General features: G+C 45.8%; 1 protein-coding gene across 1 annotated transcript in view; it reads right to left on the reverse strand.

Moving 5' to 3' along the window:
* LOC136620702 (serine palmitoyltransferase 3-like) overlaps nucleotides 1-18,740 on the reverse strand; it is an 80,152-nt gene that overhangs the window by 22,237 nt on the left and 39,175 nt on the right. The window contains exons 6-7 of the mRNA XM_066595634.1: nucleotides 8,013-8,106; nucleotides 611-716 (exon numbers count right to left, since the gene is read on the reverse strand). Of these exons, the coding sequence (XP_066451731.1) occupies nucleotides 611-716; nucleotides 8,013-8,106 (200 nt within the window). The remainder of the gene's footprint in view (nucleotides 1-610; nucleotides 717-8,012; nucleotides 8,107-18,740) is intronic.

Here is an 18,740-nt window from a genome sequence, read left to right on the forward strand (position 1 = left end):
GAGGGGCTTACTCTTTTTCTGCTCTAATATAACGACGCTATGTACTGGCTAAAGCCAGTACTGCATGAGGTGACACGTTGGATAGGCTCCAACAGCAGAGAGGCTGGCAATATACAGTAACAGAACCCCGACGGACGTCTTCCAACATCGGAGCTGTACAGCCTTAAATCATAATGTCTTTAGACGTCAGACAGTGGATTGGAAAGGGTTAATAGTTACAATCGCAGTTCAACTTTGCAAAGCAACTCACAGTAGAGTTCAAGGCCTATTGGTCTGGCTGGGTCAAATTCTCTGGTCACACACATAATCAGGCTTTTTGATACTCTACGTGCTCACAATTAGCAACCACTTGCAGAATTGCACTTTGCCCAATACATTCTTTGTCTCTCTTGCTAACTAACCCATTGGCTGTCTCTGGATCTCATGCTCAGGACCATCTTCTTTTGACTCAAAACATAATATAATATAACATGGCTTTCCAAGGCATATCATTGGTCCCGTTAGTTCCATTAGCGTACCACAGCTCAAGGACACATTTTGTAGGGGTGGGGGTGGGGGGTGGATTGGTGCTGTGACAGTCATCATTAGAGCACCCCTTACAGTATCATACCTGTATATTCCTTCAACAAGGATAAGGATTTTTTTCCATTCTCTGTGAATGCGCGGCTGACCGCCAATTACCGCATCCCGCAATAATTTCTCCAGATTCTGCATATCTAAAAAGGTAAAAGAAAGGCTGTATATATGAACTTGATTTGCAGCATAGTGACTTTTCTGTTTAGCTGTTGGATCTATTGTGTACTGAAAAGCGCTACATTGTGCATAGAATAATGGTCATTGAAGTTTTTATATGATTTTCACCTAACATAAAAAACAGCAGAATGTGAACTCATAGTCACAATTCAAACTAGCATAAAAGAAGCATACAGTCAAACATTATGTGTAATTTTACTAACTAAAGAATAGAGATTATGTGATCGAGAGCTATCATTAGATAACATTAGGAAGGTCAGTGTTCTGGGGCTTTAACAACCCAGAAAGAAAAAAGGTACTGATTAGAGATGTATATATTGGATACAAGCATTCTTCAAAAAGTCATTCATATCCTTAATGGCTGACAGTACAGTCCATACCTCACATGGCTCCACTGAACTCAATATGTTTCAGGTCCACCAACTACCAAAATAGATATATACATGCTAAACATAACTGTCGGCCTAGTTCTTTTGGTCTTCCCACACTATAAAGTTCTACTGTAAGAATAGTTCACAATGTTGAAGGTCATCAATGGATGGGAAGTGGTGGGACTTTGTTTCATTGTTCTTTGGCTTGTATTTTTTTCACTCTCGTGTTCTAGAGCAGTATGCAGGAGCTTGGGAGGGGCAGAGTATGGCACACGTCTATATGCTTCTAGTCTTTGGGTATGGCAGAGTGCTGGAGCGGGGAAGGGATTGAGCACACAGCTAAGCAGCTTTGCACAAACAGTAGAGAAAAGACATGACCCGGGTACAACAGAGTCGTCCCTACTGCAACCAATCCCCTTCACACGCAGCCATACATTATTAACCAAAGACACGTCTTGTTTGGATTAATTGGCTACAGCAGCCATTTTATTACAAAAAAATAAAATTTACAAAAATACAACAATTCAAACCCAAAAGAAGGGAGGTCCTTGGAGCTCCAAATAGTTCTGTCGACTCACCAAACAGGGAAATATATGTAATGCCTTCTGCCGCACACCAACTAACTTGGGAGACCCCATTTCCCAAACCATGCTTCCCGCCACAAGCCAAATGACTTGATAGACCTAAAACTCACCACCTCCTCTACATTAACCCTTTCCTCCCGTTAACCCTGTCATGTCTGCCTTCTCTTACCGCCCTGTGGGCTATGGCATATCTGTCCAAAAGAAAGCCAAAAAAGACATGTTATTTTAGTCCTACAGAAAGTAAAGGCACTCTGACAATTACTGGACTGTGTTCCTCTCTCGGGTTCTGCCTGCTGCATGAAGCAAGCTGTTGATGACCTATGCGTAGGTTTTGTCATCAATAGTCGATCAGTGGGGGTCTGCCACCCAGGACCTCCACTGATCAGCTGTTTACCAGTCCACTGTGCTCAAACACGAGACGATTTCTGCAGATAGCTCTGCTCTCACTGGAATGGCCAGGCTTAGTATTACATGCAATGGTCCCACTGAAGTGAATGGCATCTTCGTAATACCTAGCCTGGCCACTGCAGTAAAAATGAACCCCTACTGAAGTATTAACCCCTTCCCGCTCCAGGACATACCATTACGTCCCGGGAGCCTGGTACTTCCCGCAAAAGGACGCACCGGTACGTCCTGGAGATAGCACGGGATTACATAAGATCCCGCACTATCCCGCAGCGGGAGCCGGCTGTCAGTCACAGCCGGCGTCCCGCTCCAACAGCGGGGGGACATCGGAGATGCGCCCACCGCTGTTAACCCCTTCCCTGCCGCGATCTAAGTAGATCGCGGCAGGGAAAGAGTTCACAGAGGGATCGCGATCCCTGTGTGTCTCCGGCCGGCTCTCGCGATTTCATCGCGAGAGCCCGGCCTGTCACCATGGCAACAGGACGCCAGACACTGGCGTCCTGTATTGCCTGTGCCTATAATCGCTGTACAAGCGATAAGGCATGGCAGAGCAGTAGCTCTGCCATGCCTTATGACAGCGATCATAGGCACAGTGATGTAAGTCCCTCAGAGGGACTCAAATAGTATAAAAAAAAAGAAAAGAAAAGTGTAAAAAAAAGAAAAATGTAAAAAAAAAAAATGTAAAAAACCCCCTTTTTTATGCTTTTTCTAATATTAGCATAAAAATAAGGGAAAAAAAACTAAAACCCCACATATTGGATATTCACGTGTCCGTAACGACGTGTACAAAAAGTTGAACACGCTTTTTATTTTGTACAACAAAAAGCGTAAAAAAAAACGCTAAAAAACAGAGGCAAAATGCTAATTTTTAGCATTTTGCCTCACAAAAAATGCAATAAAAGTGATCAAAAAAGCCGTACATTTCCCAAAATGGTACCAATAAAAACTACAGCTCGTCTCGCAAAAAATAAGCCCTTAAAGAGCTCCGTACATAGAAAAATAAAAAAGTTACATGACTTTGAATGCAGCTATAGAGAAAAAAAAAAAAGATTTCCAAAAAAAGGGGGTTTTATTGCAAAAAAGTGTAAAAACCTAAAAAAAAATATAACAATTTTGGTATCGTTGTTACCATACCGACCCGCAGAAAAAATTTAGTGTGTCATTTATGCTGCATGATTAACGCTGTAAAAAAAAAAAAAAAATCTATGGCAGAATTGATGCGTTTTCTCTCCCTGTTATCATTTAAAAAAATAAATAAATAAATTTTACAATATTGTCTATATACCCAAAAGTGGCACCGATAAAAACTACAGATCGCCACGCAAAAAACAAGCCCTTATACGGCCGCGTCCACGGAAAAATAAAAAAGTTATGACTTTTGAAAAATGGAGATGAAAAAATACCAAAAAAAAAAAATCGCTTGGTCCTCAACGCCAAAATAGGCCGTGTCATTAAGGGGTTAATGACCTCTTCTTCAGATAAGCCATCAATAGTTTACAACTGGAGAAAAGCTCTAAAAGTCACAAGTAAATATATCGTTGCAACATAATAAATATAGTTCAGATGTAATGTCATGCCTTCCATTTCTAACAGAAGCCATTATGCTGGGGTGGATCCACTGTCCAACAGACCTAAGCAGTCACTGGGGGACCGTACAGAGTTTAGTGCAATACATTAGGACTCTGGTCATTTTTGTAGCAGCAGTAGCTTACCCACTGGGCAGCTTTTATCAATGGAGAGCTTGCAGCTACGCATTTATCAAATGAATGATAGAGTTGTAATGCATGGAAGGGCAGAGTTGCCACTACAAGGGTCTGCTCTCTGTGAACAGCTAAGAGCTCTGGCTAATAAAGAGGAGCCCCTTTTTATATCTATACGCCCTAACAGAGAATATGGAAAGAGGTTGTCTTTATTATTTTGCTATTCAAAAGGAGCGTTTTCTTTTAATATTTGCTAAACTTTATGCAATCAGACAAATTGTAGGTAAAGGTTAAGTATCCACCAAAGGACCAGTTATGGGTCAGATACAAACAGCACACTCAAAAGTTGTAAAACATAGGGGCAACCCCTACCATATGACATGATAACTAAAGACACCGGAATTCCATATTTTAACAAAAGTTGATAAATCTAAATTTTTGATAAAGTTCCCCTACCCACAGGTTTTAAATGGCTTTAGTTAATTAAGATTTGTTTTAGGAATTCTTCTAAACAGGAGTGTAGCTAAAGGCCCAAGGGGCCTGGTGCGAGAGTGCAGCTTGGGGCTCCTCCCCTTGTAACTGCCCTTCATAGCTGCTGAAAAAAAAACTCTACAAAGAACTTGACACTGTCGCTGGGTAAGAAAAGGTGGTATTACTACTCATGGTGGCAAAAAGAGGGCATAATTACTTACAGGAACATTACTACCTATGGGGGTGGAAAAGGCGACAGGATTACTTATAGGGGCAGAAAAGGGAACTTTACTACTAAAGGGAGCATCATTATTAATGGGGGCAGAAAACTAGGCATTATGGGGGCAGAAAAGGGCCACCTTTACTCATGGTGGTAGAAATGGAGGCATTATTACTGTAGTTATAGAGACAGAAAAGGCAGCAATATTATGGTATTTATGGCGGTAGAAAAGGGAGCACAAATGATCATGAGGGCAGAAACAGGGACATTACTACTTATGAGGTAAGAAAAGGGGGCAGTTATTTTTGATGGGGCATAATTAGGCAATACTAATGGGGCATAATGCAAAAGATGTGAAAAATATAGAAAAAACAAAAACACTTGTGGAAGGAGCATCTCTCATCACATTTTATAAAAGGGCACATCGAGGAAGAGATAGGCAAATGTCAAGTAGAGTTTAAACCTGCAAGCCACTGTACACAAGACATAAAGTTATAGTATTAGTATATACACTGGGAATGTATGGTGATATGACGAGATATGAAGCATTCAGAATAATCTAAAAGTTAAAAAAAAAAAGACTATAATTATTTTCTAATACTGTGAAAACTAATTATTTCAGGTTTGTTTTGCAATGTGACATAATATACAGTGTATTGCACTGTAGAAAGTGGGATCCAAAAATGCAATCCCCTCAATTGTGCACTAAGACCTGGACTCCTGCTCTAGAGGATCTTCTGGTTGACCAAGTTTCTGACACAATAAAGGGCTTCTAAGGTCCGAAATAAGACAACCCTGTTCGGAGCCAAATCAATTATCACTAGGGTCTCTTTCTTATGGGGCTATTCACAAATACCCTATTCAGCCATATACTGTAGACAATATATCCTGCATGTATAATGTTATCATCAAAAAAGCGGACACGCATGCGTTTATAGACTGATTGTTGATTTTCTAAATAAGTTCCATTGATGAACCGATCATACCATAGTCCAACATTATATGTACCTTAAGTGACCTGACTGGAAACCGCCTTGTACATATCAGCAGGCTTAACCGCCAGCATGGCTTCCCCCAACCTCTTTCTACATATTGCCGCTGAAATGCATTGGCATGATATAACAGCTAAAAAGGGAACCGGTCAGATCCCGTAAGCTGCCAGGGCTTTGGGTAGCAGGGTATAATGACAGACCAGCAGATTTCAGCAGTTGGTCACATATGCCGATCAATTTAGTTGCTTTACTAATCTTGCTTTTAAAGCTTTGCAGAGCTGGACTGGAGAGGCATCCAATAAAGCTCATTCATATTCACATATACATATTCCCTTCGCCCTCCTCCACCCTCCAGATACTGATAGACAGGTTTCTTTATTTGCAAAGTAACACAGACGGACCTGCCAATCAGCATCTGGAGAAAGTAGGAGCATGGGGGGGGGGGGGGGGTGTGCATGTATGAATATACATGAGCTTCATTGGACTCATCAGTCCAGCCCTGCAACATTTCAAAAGTAAGATTTGTAAAACAACTAAACTGATTGGTATATGTGACAGACTACTGAAATCAGCTTCTTTGTCACTGTACTCTGTGACCCACAGCCTGCAAAGTTTAGGGTTCCCTTTAAATTAAGTCTATTGAAGGGCTTAGTCATCCAATGTAGGGTAGAGGGAGGCCTGTAGCTTCCTTGGCTGTTTACTTCTGAATTGACTAATTAAAAGGGTTTTCTGGGCAAAAACTATTGATGATCTATCCTCAGGATAGGTCATCAACAGTCAGTTGCCAGTGATCCACCACTCGGGATCCTTGGAGACCGGCTGATTGCCTGGCCCGCTGTTGGTGCAGCAAGAGCAGACGCCATCTTTGGAGATAAGAGTGGAAGTGCCATAGCGGTCTTCGCTCCCATAGAAATCAACTGGAGCTATAGCCATAGCTTGAAATCAACGGGAGCTGAAGCTTTCTATAAGACTTCCATGCCTGAGCATGGCGACTGGAGTGAAAGTGCCGCAAATGTAATAGGCAGCTTCCACTCCCATTGATATCAATGATTTGCCAATGTGAACTCCGTGCAGAAACTACCATATTGCAAAAAAGCAACACATTCTGCAGCAGAAAATCTGCACATAAAAACGCAAGTACATATCCAAAATCTGCAACAAAACCCACAGAAAATTCTGCAAAGCTTGTTAACTCTGGCCATCTGCAGAAGAGCAACAGAAATTCTGCAGCTCAGGAGTTTTGTGTGAAGGTAGTCTTTAGGTGCATTTACAAGGGCCGTTTATTGGGCCCAAATGTTGACTTTTTGGATATTTCGGCCCGTGAAAATGTACAAATGATCAGCAGATGAATGGGCTTAGGCTCGTTCATTGGCTGATCTGCTCATTTTTGCAAGCATAAAAATGCTAGCTGGTCAGTTGCACATCTCCTCATATGAATAGGGAGATGTACTGTGTAGCCAATCAGTGAAGGCCCTGTGGGGCCGATCTATTGCATCAACAATCATGCATCCCCCATGAAGTCGATCATCTGCTGTGTGAACATGCTTTGTCAAATGGTGCTTGTTAAAGTGGGACACTTCTTAGTTCATGTAAATTGGCCCTCAGCCTTATCTCACAACTCTAGTTACTAAGTTACCGAATGTACTACATTTCTATGTAGTGAATGATTAACTATAGCAAAGGTTAATGGCACTTCATAACTAGAGTGGCATTGTAGAAGAATGTAACTGTACACAGGTTAGCCTTTTATAGTTGGACTCTATATTATTCTGTAGGTATATCTGTAAGGCCAGGATCACACTAGCAGATTCCAATCGTGGAATCCTCAAATCGGTGTCCACGGAAAAACGCAACCATTGAAAGACGCGTATTTTCGCTTTTTCATTCACATTTGCGGATACGAATAGCACATTCTGAGAGCGGAAGTAAAATTGTAGCATGCTCTATTTCGCTGTGGATGGCCTTCATTGAAGTCAATGGACCAGCAGCCCATAAGCAAATAACATTGTATATGGGCCGCGGGTACCTGCGGCATTGCTTAGCGATGACACGGGAAATACAAAAACTGAAGCAAAAACAAACAAACAAAAAAAACTGGACTGTGCATGACTGACGGCAAGCGGTCATATGCAATACAGAAATAGCAGGCATGTAGGATCACCAGCCAGAATCCGCTGCAGGCCTCCTGCATACGGTATCCACTTTGCCTGTGTGAGCCCGGCCTAAGGCTGTATTCATATGTGCAGCAAGGTCCATGATGACAGTTATAGCCTAGTAAATGGTAGAAATAAAATGAAAACTGATTGGCACATAGTAGGAGGGGCCCTGTTATAGATTTTGCATGGGGGACCAGAAGCTTCATGTTCATCTTCAAGTTTTTGGTCTCATCGCTAGTGATTTACCAATAATGTCATTAGTGAGAAGCAAGTTCTGAAGGCTGTAACACTGTTATAGTAATTTTCATTATCCATTTACCCTTTATATTATTAGGCAATAGACAATAAGTAGGTACTTACTGTTGTGCTTGAAAATTCTAATTGTTGCTCCTGAAAGTCTAGCACCAAGAACTAGAGAAGTATGGTTCAGCTCATCACTTAAAATAAGGCAGCCCTAAAAAGCAAAAAAAAAAAAAAACATTTACCAAAAAAACAAAATAAAAAAAACACTGATACAAAAATGTTAATTACACAAGATAATTAGTAATTAATGAAGGTGGATGCACAGGGGAAAAGAATGGTAGCTTTGATAAAATACCAGAAACTTCATAATTCTGGTGTAATTTCAATATCCAGTCTGCAAAAAGGAACCAATGGTTATTCCTCCAGACAGACCCGAGCCATGATGTTCATTGGGACATCTGGAGGGATAACACTAATTCCAGGGGTGCACATTTGGAAAAATATGTGAGTGGTAGCACTACCTACGGGCTGAAAAGATGTTGCAGCATCCAGGGTTCCCACTGTCTCGCACCTCAAGAACTGTGGAAGTGTAGTAATAGGACAGCACATACTTGAAAGAATTTACAGAATTCTTAAGGGATTATTGAAGACCCTAGATGTACACCAATAAAGCAGGCAACGTTTTAGGCTGGTGGCACTTTATCAAGCCAATAGGAGAAATCCCAGGACCAATGTCTACATTTGGAGTCCTCAATAAACCCTTAAAAATTTAGCAACTTCCTCCAAGTGTGTGCTATCCAATTTCCACAGTTTTTGAGGTCTGAGACATTGGAATCCCTGAATATTGCATCACATCCTTTCAGTCTGTAGGGGGTGCTACCATTCATGTATTTTCTTTCATCTGGAATAGCAGTTGCCAAGTCATGTGGATATGTTATTAGGGTAGAAACACAAGCAGCAGCCCCGATGAAGTCTCAATGCAGCTTAAAAGTGCTCTGCAATGTGGCCACTGTGATTTTTAAATGTACTGCTAAGTGGCTGGATGATTTTACAGGAAAACAGCCGTTTAATTTGCAAAACTATTACAAATTAAGCATTTATTCACATGTTGCAGTCATGTCACAGATTTTGATAAAAATTACAGCAAAAACCATGTCTACAATACATAAATAAATCCCTAAAAGCGTTTGTGGGAATAAAATAGGTTTGATTTTTGTTTCCCAGAAGCAAACCCCTCTTGTCTATGGGTTGTACCTGGTAGTGTAGTTTAGTCTCATTAATGTATAGAGACACGTGATCAATCACCAATTGTAGGGTAAAAGTAGTAATTTTTAAAAAGTTATAAAAAAATAAAATTATATATATATATATATATATATATATATAAATAATTACATACACATACACACACACTCTGACGTACTAAATACTATTATCATGTAGGATCCCCTCCCCTCAAGCTCCGTGAAGTGCAGCAACTAGATTCAACCAGTGGATGGAAGACAAGTGGAGGGATGTTGATCCATGCTGTCTGGATTGCTACCCACAGAGCTGTGATACCTGTAGGTGTGAAAGGACCTCTTCAGAACATCCCATAAATGCTCAATTGGGCTTATGTCTGATGAACGTGCAGGCCACACCATTCATAGGAGTTTCTCCAGTATTCTCCTTGAACCTATTATGGACAACTTGGTCACGGCATGGTGCAGTATCCTGCTGGAATATTCCATCATTGTGGGGGTACGTGAAGTCATGAGGGGCTGCAAATGGTTACCAAGAAGTGAAATGTAGCGGGTGCTGGTCAATGATGTATTTAGGCTGACCAGTAGACCGAATCTATGCTATGAGAAAACACACCCTACACTAGGATGGAACCACCGCTAGCCTGCACAGCACCTTTATGACAACTAGGGTCAATGGCTTCATGTTTGTTTTTTTTTTGCTACAAACTAACCCAACCGTCAGCCCAAATTAATTGGCATCATGGCTCATCAGACGATGCCATATGTACTGTAGGGTTCAGTTAGCAACTTCATGAGCACAAGTGAAGCTCTGTGTGTAGGTTCATGGTGTCCACAGAGGCGTTCTGGTGGGTCTTCTGCTCCCATATCCCATGGACGCAAAAAAAAATTGCTGCACTGACCCACAGGATATACACGTGGGGCCTCCTGCATTGAATGCAGATGCGATTTCTATCAGAATCATTTGCCTGTTCACACAGACAGTTCTAGCCATACATGACCAGCCACGATCATTAAGTATCAATGGGTGGCCACTGCGCTGTCAACTGTGGCTGTTAATGCCTTCAATGACATATTCCCACTACACACAACACTGTGGATTGAGGAATGTTAAATGTTGGCACAACTTCAGAAGTGGAAAGTCCCATCCGTCTGGCACCCACTATAATGCTTTGTTTGAATCCTGATCATTCACATAGTCTTGCCGTGAGCACACTGGCCAGTGTTCAGCCTCACTCACAAGATAATGTCTCACAACTTCTACAGTTGTGGGTATTCCCAAGCCATCACTGGAAGTAACGACACTTCATAATCAATTTACATGCTGCTATCCCATGACTTTTGGCATGCCAGTGTTATATATACACACACACACACACACACACACACACACACACACACACACAACACACACGCGAAAAAGTCTACACAACACTGTTAAAATGCCATGTTTTTCTTATTAAAAAATCCAACAAACATGAAATCATTTCAGATTGATTTCCACCTTCAATGAGGCCAATTATCTATACAATTCCATTGAAAAAACAAATAATTTAGGGTTTAAAAATAAAAAAACAACAAAGCAAAACAAAAAAAAATGTGGTTGCATAAACATGCACACCCTAAAAACTAATACTCTGTTGGTGAACCCTTTGACTTTATGACAGCATTCAGTGTTTTGGGGTAGTAATTAGAGATGAGCGAACACCAAAATGTTCGGGTGTTCGTTATTCGTAACGAACTTCCCGTGATGCTCGAGGGTTCGTTTCGAACAACGAACCCCATTGAAGTCAATGGGCGACCAGAACATTTTTGTATTTCGCCGATGCTCGCTAAGGTTTTCATGTGTGAAAATCTGGGCAATTCAGGAAAGTGATGGGAATGACACAGTGACGGATAGGGCAGGCGAGGGGCTACATGTTGGGCTGCATCCTAAGTTCACAGGTCCCACTATTAAGCCACAATAGCGGCAAGAGTGGGCCCCCCCCCCCTCCCAACAACTTTTACTTCTGAAAAGCGCTCATTAGCATGGCATACCTTTGCTAAGCACCACACTACCTCCAACAAAGCACAATCACTGCCTGCATGACACTCCACTGCCACTTCTCCTGAGTTACATGCTGCCCAACCGCACCCCCTCCCCCCCACAGCGCACACCAAACTGTCCCTGCGCAGCCTTCAGCTGCCCTCATGCCACACCACCCTCATGTCTATTTAGAAGTGCGTCTGCCACGACGAGGGACCGCAGGCACACACTGCACAGGGTTGGCACGGCTAGGTAGCGACCCTCTTTAATAGGGGCGGGGCGATAGCCCACAATGCTGTACAGAAGCAATGAGAAATACAATCCTGTGCCACCGCCATCAGGAGCTGCACACGTGGGCATAGCAATGGGGAACCTATGTGCCACACACTATTCATTCTGTCAAGGTGTCTGCATGCCCCAGTCAGACTGGTTATATGCACCTTAACAGTAACCGCGTTGGTGGTAATGTGGTGGTGACTGCGGACCTAGTACCACGGTTGTATTTTGTTGGTTTTCGGAATGTGGCCAGGATTAAGTGGGCCGTGGCGGGGGGATGGTGGGGGGGCTCTCTTGTAGTGTCGGTAAAGGTGAAATTCTTGGACTGCCACCAGACGAACCAATGCAAAGGCATTTGCCAACAATGTTTTCCCTGTTGGAGGAGGAGGGGGATGTTTTTGAGGCACTACGTGTCCTCTCCACGTGTCCGTTCCATGTAAGCAATAGTAGCACTCAAGACAGGCCCCAGTAACAATTCTGAAGCAGCAGTATAGCGGGAGCGCAGTCTTCGTTCCATGTAAGCAATAGTAGCACTCAAGACAGGCCCCAGTAACAATTCTGAAGCAGCAGTATAGCGGGAGCGCAGTCTTAGTTCCATTTCAGTAGCCTTAGTATAGCCAAGGCACAAGTGACATTTATGTAGCTAAAGTGTAGGCCAACCCCACACACCTTTCTGTACCATGAGTGCAGGCGAAGAACATAGAAATTACTATGATTACACTGTAGGTGAGGGCCCCAAAAAATTGGTGTACCAACAGTACTAATGTACCTCAGTAAAAATTGGCCATGCCCAACCAAGATGGCAGGTGAATCGCTTTGGTTAATGTGGCTTAAGTGGTAACTAGGCCTGGAGGCAGCCCAGTGTAACAAAAAATTGGTTCAAGTTAAAGTTCCAACGCTTTTAAGCTAATTGAAACTTATAAAAATTGTTCTGAAAAATTATTTGAGTGAGCCTTGTGGCCCTAAGAAAAATTGCCCGTTCAGCGTGATTACGTGAGGTTTCAGGAGGAGGAGCAGGAGGAGGAGGAGGAGGAATATTAGACACAGATTGATGAAGCAGAAATGTCCCCGTTTTGGATGGTGAGAGAGAACGTAGCTTCCATCCGCGGGTGCAGCCTACGTATTGCTTAGGTATCGCTGCTGTCCGCTGGTGGAGAACAGAAGTCTGGGGAAATCCAGCCTTTGTTCATCTTGATGAGTGTTAGCCTGTCGGCACTGTCGGTTGACAAGCGGCTACGCTTATCTGTGATGATTCCCCCAGCCGCACTAAACACCCTTTCCGACAAGACGCTAGCCGCAGGACAAGCAAGCACCTCAAGGGCATACAGGGCTAGTTCAGGCCACGTGTCCAGCTTCGACACCCAGTAGTTGTAGGGGGCAGAGGCGTCACCAAGGATGGTCGTGCGATCCGCTACGTACTCCCTCACCATCCTTTTGCAGTGCTCCCGCCGACTCAGCCGTGACTGGGGAGCGGTGACACAGTCTTGGTGGGGAGCCATAAAGCTGGCCAGGCCCTTAAAGACTGTTGCACTGCTGGGATGTACATGCTGCTCGATCTACGCACATCCCCTGCAACATGGCCCTCGGAACTGCGCCTTCTGCCACTAGCGCTGTCGGCTGGGAATTTTACCATCAGCTTGTCCGCAAGGGTCCTGTGGTATAGCAACACTCTCGAACCCCTTTCCTCTTCGGGAATCAGAGTGGGCAGGTTCTCCTTATACCGTGGATCGAGCAGTGTGTACACCCAGTAATCCGTAGTGGCCAGAATGCGTGCAACGCGAGGGTCACGAGAAAGGCATCCTAACATGAAGTCAGCCATGTGTGCCAGGGTACCTGTACGCAACACATGGCTGTCTTCACTAGGAAGATCACTTTCAGGATCCTCCTCCTCCTCCTCCTCCTCCTCCTCAGGCCATACACGCTGAAAGGATGACAGGCAATCAGCCGGTGTACCGTCAGCAGCGGCCCAAGCTGTCTCTTCCCCCTCCTCCTCATCCTCCTCATGCTCCTCCTCCTCCTCCTGTACGCGCTGAGAAATAGACAGGAGGGTGCCCTGACTATCCAGCGGCATACTGTCTTCCCCCGCCCCCGTTTCCGAGCGCAAAGCAGCTGCCTTTATGGTTTGCAGGGAATTTCTCAAGATGCATAGCAGAGGAATGGTGACGCTAATGATTGTAGCATCGCCGCTCACCACCTGGGTAGACTCCTCAAAATTACCAAGGACATGGCAGATGTCTGCCAACCAGGCCCACTCTTCTGAAAGGAATTGAGGAGGCTGACTCCCACTGCGCCGCCCATGTTGGAGTTGGTATTCGACTATAGCTCTACGCTGTTCATAGAGCCTGGCCAACATGTGGAGCGTAGAGTTCCACCGTGTGGGCACGTCGCACAGCAGTCGGTGCACTGGCAGCTTAAAGTGATGTTGCAGGGTGCGCAGGGTGGCAGCGTCCGTGTGGGACTTGCGGAAATGTGCGCAGAGCCGGCGCGCCTTTACGAGCAGGTCTGACAAGCGTGGGTAGCTTTTCAGAAAGCGCTGAACCACCAAATTAAAGACGTGGGCCAGGCATGGCACGTGCGTGAGGCTGCCGAGCTGCAGAGCCGCCACCAGGTTACGCCCGTTGTCACACACGACCATGCCCGGTTGGAGGCTCAGCGGCGCAAGCCAGCGGTCGGTCTGCTGTGTCAGACCCTGCAGCAGTTCGTGGGCCGTGTGCCTCTTATCGCCTAAGCTGAGTAGTTTCAGCACGGCCTGCTGACGCTTGCCCACCGCTGTGCTGCCACACCGCGCGACACCGACTGCTGGCGACATGCTGCTGCTAACACATCTTGATTGTGAGACAGAGGAGGAGGAGGAGGAGGAGGGGGGTGCTTTAGTGGAGGAAGCATACACCTCCGCAGATACCAGCACCGAGCTGGGGCCCGCAATTCTGGGGGTGGGTAGGACGTGAGCGGTCCCAGGCTCTGACTCTGTCCCAGCCTCCACTAAATTCACCCAATGTGCCGTCAGGGAGATGTAGTGGCCCTGCCCGCCTGTGCTTGTCCACGTGTCCGTAGTTAAGTGGACCGTGGCAGTAACCGCGTTGGTGAGGGCGCGCACAATGTTGCGGGAGACGTGGTCGTGCAGGGCTGGGACGGCACATCGGGAAAAGTAGTGGCGACTGGGAACTGAGTAGCGCGGGGCCGCCGCCTCCATGATACTTTTGAAGGACTCCGTTTCCACAACCCTATACGGCAGCATCTCAAGGCTGATGAATTTTGCGATGCGGACGGTTAACGTTTGAGCGTGCGGGTGCGTGGCGGCGTACTTGCGCTTGCGCTCGAACACTTGCGCAAGCGACGGCTGAACGGTGCGCTGAACTACACTGCTGGATGGGGCCGAGGACAGCGGAGATGAGGGTGTGGGTGCAGGCCATGAGGCGGTAGTGCCTGTGTCCTGAGAGGGGGGTTGCATCTCAGTGGCAGGTTGGGGCACAGGGGGAGAGGCAGGGGTGCAAACCGGAGGCGGTGAACGGCCTTTGTCCCACCTTGCGGGGTGCTTGGCCATCATATGTCTGCGCATGGTGGTGGTGGTGAGGCTGTTGGTGTTGGCTCCCCGGCTGAGCTTTGCGCGACAAAGGTTGCACACCACTGTTCGTCGGTCGTCAGGCGTCTCTGTGAAAAACTGCCAGACCTTAGAGCACCTCGGCCTCCGCAGGGTGGCATGGCGCGAGGGGGCGCTTTGGGAAACACTTGGTGGATTATTCGGTCTGGCCCTGCCTCTACCCCTGGCCCTGGACACCGCACTGCCTCTTGCAACCTGCCCTGCTGATGCCCTTGACTCCCCCTCTGAAGACCTGTCCTCCTGAGTAAGCGTTGCACACCAGGTGGGGTCAGTCACCTCATAGTCCTGCTGCTCTTCCTCCGAATCCTCTGTGCGCTGCTCCCTGGGACTTACTGCCCTTACTACTACCTCACTGCAAGACAACTGTGTCTGATCGTCATCGTCCTCCTGACCCACAGAAAGTTGTTGAGACAGTTGGCGGAAGTCCCCAGCCTCTTCCCCCGGACCCCGGGAACTTTCGAATGGTTGGGCATCAGTGACGATAAACTCCTCTGGTGGGAGAGGAACCGCTGCTGCCCAATCTAAGCAGGGGCCCGAGAACAGTTCCTGGGAGTGCTCCCGCTCCTGAGCAGGTGTTATTGTAGTGGAGTGAGGAGGCTGGGAGGAAGGAGGAGCAGCAGACAGAGGATTCGGATTGGCAGCAGTGGACGGCGCAGAACTGCGGGTAGACGATAGGTTGCTCGAAGCACTTTCTGCCATCCAGGACAGGACCTGCTCACACTGCTCATTTTCTAATAACCGTCTCCCGCGTGGACCCATTAATTGGGCGATGAATGTGGGGACGCCAGAAACGTGCCTCTCTCCTAATCGCGCAGTAGTCGGCTGCGACACACCTGGATCAGGAGCTTGGCCTGTGCCCACACCCTGACTTGGCCCTCCGCGTCCTCGGCCGCGTCCACGTCCTCTAGGCCTACCCCTACCCCTCAGCATGCTGTATTACCAGTGATTTGATTTCACAGGCAGGAAATAAATTGGCGCAAGACTGCAGGCCAAATATAATTTTTGCCCTTTTTGGAAAACGAAAGGCCCCACTGCCTCTAGTGAATGAATTATCTAAGTTTAATAACTGTGCTGTGTCCCTGCTTATGTGTCACAGAACGTGAGGGTAGCAGAGTTATTATAACTCTTGGAGAGCAGGTATTTTTTTCCCAATTAAGGAAAGCAAATGGCGAAGCCAGCAGTAAAGCGTAGCTGGGTGCGTATGATTTAGCACTGTTCTTCACGTAGCTCACACGTCTCCACCGCCCGTAAGGACGGACAGAGGCTGGACAAATAGATTTGTTTTCAGTTTTTTCCCACCAACAGGCAGCACTGCGTATATTCAATGAACATGAGAAGTTTAATAACTGTGCTGTGTCCCTGCTTATGTGTCACAGAACGTGAGGGTAGCAGAGTTATTATAACTCTGGCAGAGCAGGTATTTTTTTCCCAATTAAGGAAAGCAAATGGCGAAGCCAGCAGTAAAGCGTAGCTGGGTGCGTATGATTTAGCAATGTTTTTCACGCAGCTCACACGTGTCCACAGGCGTTAGGACGGACAGAGGCTGGACAAATAGATTTGTTTTCAGTTTTTTCCCACCAACAGGCAGCACTGCGTATATTCTATGAATAATAACTGTGTTGTGGCCCTGCCTATACAATTCTTTCCCTGCAGTATCAATGGAGGGTGGAATGCTCTGCAGAGGCGATTTTGAGAAGCCCCAAAAAAATGCAGCACAGCTAACAGCAGCCTGGACAGTACTGCACACGGATAAATATGGCCCTAGAAAGGACCGTTGAGGTTCTTGAAGGCTACACTCACTCCTAACACTCTCCCTGCCTATGCAGCACTTCTGTCCCTAATGCCAGGTGCAACGGTCTGCAGAGGCGATTTTGAGAAAAAAAAAAATCCCACTGCTAACAGCAGCCAACACACAGCTATCAGTGGCCCTAATAAGGACCTTTGGGGGGTCTTGAAGCCTACACTAACTACCAATTCTTTCCCTACAGCAGCTCCGGTATAAACAGCACTGTCCCTCATCTAACTCACACCGCATCTGAGGCGAGCCGCGGGAGGGGCCGACTTTTATATTAGGCGAACACCTGATCTCGCCAGCCACTCACAGCAGGGGGGTGGTATAGGGCTTAAACGTTGCAGGGGGAAGTTGTAATGCCTTCCCTGTCTTTCAATTGGCCAGAAAAGCGCGCTAACGTCTCAGGGAAGGAAGTGAAAGTAACCAGAACACCGCATGGTGTTCGTTACGAATAACGAACATCCCGAACACCCTAATATTCGCACGAATATCAAGCTCGGACGAACGCGTTCGCTCATCTCTAGTAGTAATCCATCAGTATAGCACATCTTAAATTGGCAATCTTTACCCATTCTTCCTTGCAAAAGCGCTACAAATCTGTCAAATTGTGAGGGCATCTCGTGTGTAGCACCCTCCTCAGGTCAACCCACAGAATTCAATGGGATTCAGGTGTGGGCTCTGGTTGGACCATTCCAAAACCTCAAACTTTTTCTGGCGAAGCCATTCTTTTGTTGACTTGGAGGTATGCTTTGGGTCATTGTCTACTAAAAAGATAAAGAGGAATTTGCCTTTTAGCACGAGGCCTGAAGGTTTTGTGCCACAATGAGCTGATATTTGGAACTGTTCATAGTTCTCTCCACCTTGACTAAAGCCCCAGTTTCAGCAGCAGAAAAGCAGCCCCAAAGCATAATGTTGCCTTTGTCAGGGTAATATATTCTTTCTAAGTACAGCACCAATCAGGCCCACCCCACTTGCCCGCTGCCGGCGATAAGAAGAAAACACCACACGGAGGTCTGGTATAGTTTCTCACACGGGACATGGCTCTCGGCTGTGCCGACGTGCTTTATTACAGATTACATGAGATCTTATACCCTTTGTCCCATCCCCATCAAGGGGTGATGGGCTTATAACCATATATGGGCAGTCCGGATTTCCGGCCTGACAGTGAGGCGCCTCTGGCTTATGTACAGAAAATCACGTATTTAATTAACTCCAGTACAAAGAATCACCCACTTAATTCTAAGAAAACGGCCTAAGACAGTGAAAATTATGTACATAGTGGAACATCTTGATATTGCGCTTCTGGGAAATCGGCCAAGTACACGCGGCCTTGTGTCTGGTTCCGTATCTTCTCTGAATTTCTAGAACATCTCTCTCAGCCTTCTAAAGCCTTGGAATATCTGATGTAAGGCGACATAAGTTTTTTTTTCATTTGGAATTGAATAAAACTTGCATATAGGTATAAAGCATAAAAAAAACATATGGCAATATATATATATATCCTCACACCTCCACCATCTTAACTGCGGGTATGGTGATCTTTTGGTGATGCACAGGGTTGGCTTTGAGCCAAACATACCTTTTGGATTTATGGCCAGAATGTTCAGCCTTGGTCTCATCAGTCCATAATATGTTCCCCCACTGACTTGATGTAGATTCTGGCAAAACATAGCCGGGGTTTGATATATTTTTCTTTGTTAGAAAAGGCTTCTGTCTTGCCACTGTAGCCCACAGCCCAGATATATGAAGAGTATGGGAGATGGTTGTCACATGCACTACACAACCAGCACTTGCCAGAAAATTCCTGCAGCTCCTTTAATGTTGCTGTTGGCCTCTTGGCAGCCTCCCAGACCAATTTTCTTCTGGCATTTTCGTCAATTTTTAAGGGACACCCAGTTCTTGGTAAGGT

This window comes from Eleutherodactylus coqui, chromosome 3, assembly GCF_035609145.1.
Source record: "Eleutherodactylus coqui strain aEleCoq1 chromosome 3, aEleCoq1.hap1, whole genome shotgun sequence".
NCBI classification, from domain to species: Eukaryota; Metazoa; Chordata; class Amphibia; order Anura; family Eleutherodactylidae; genus Eleutherodactylus; species Eleutherodactylus coqui.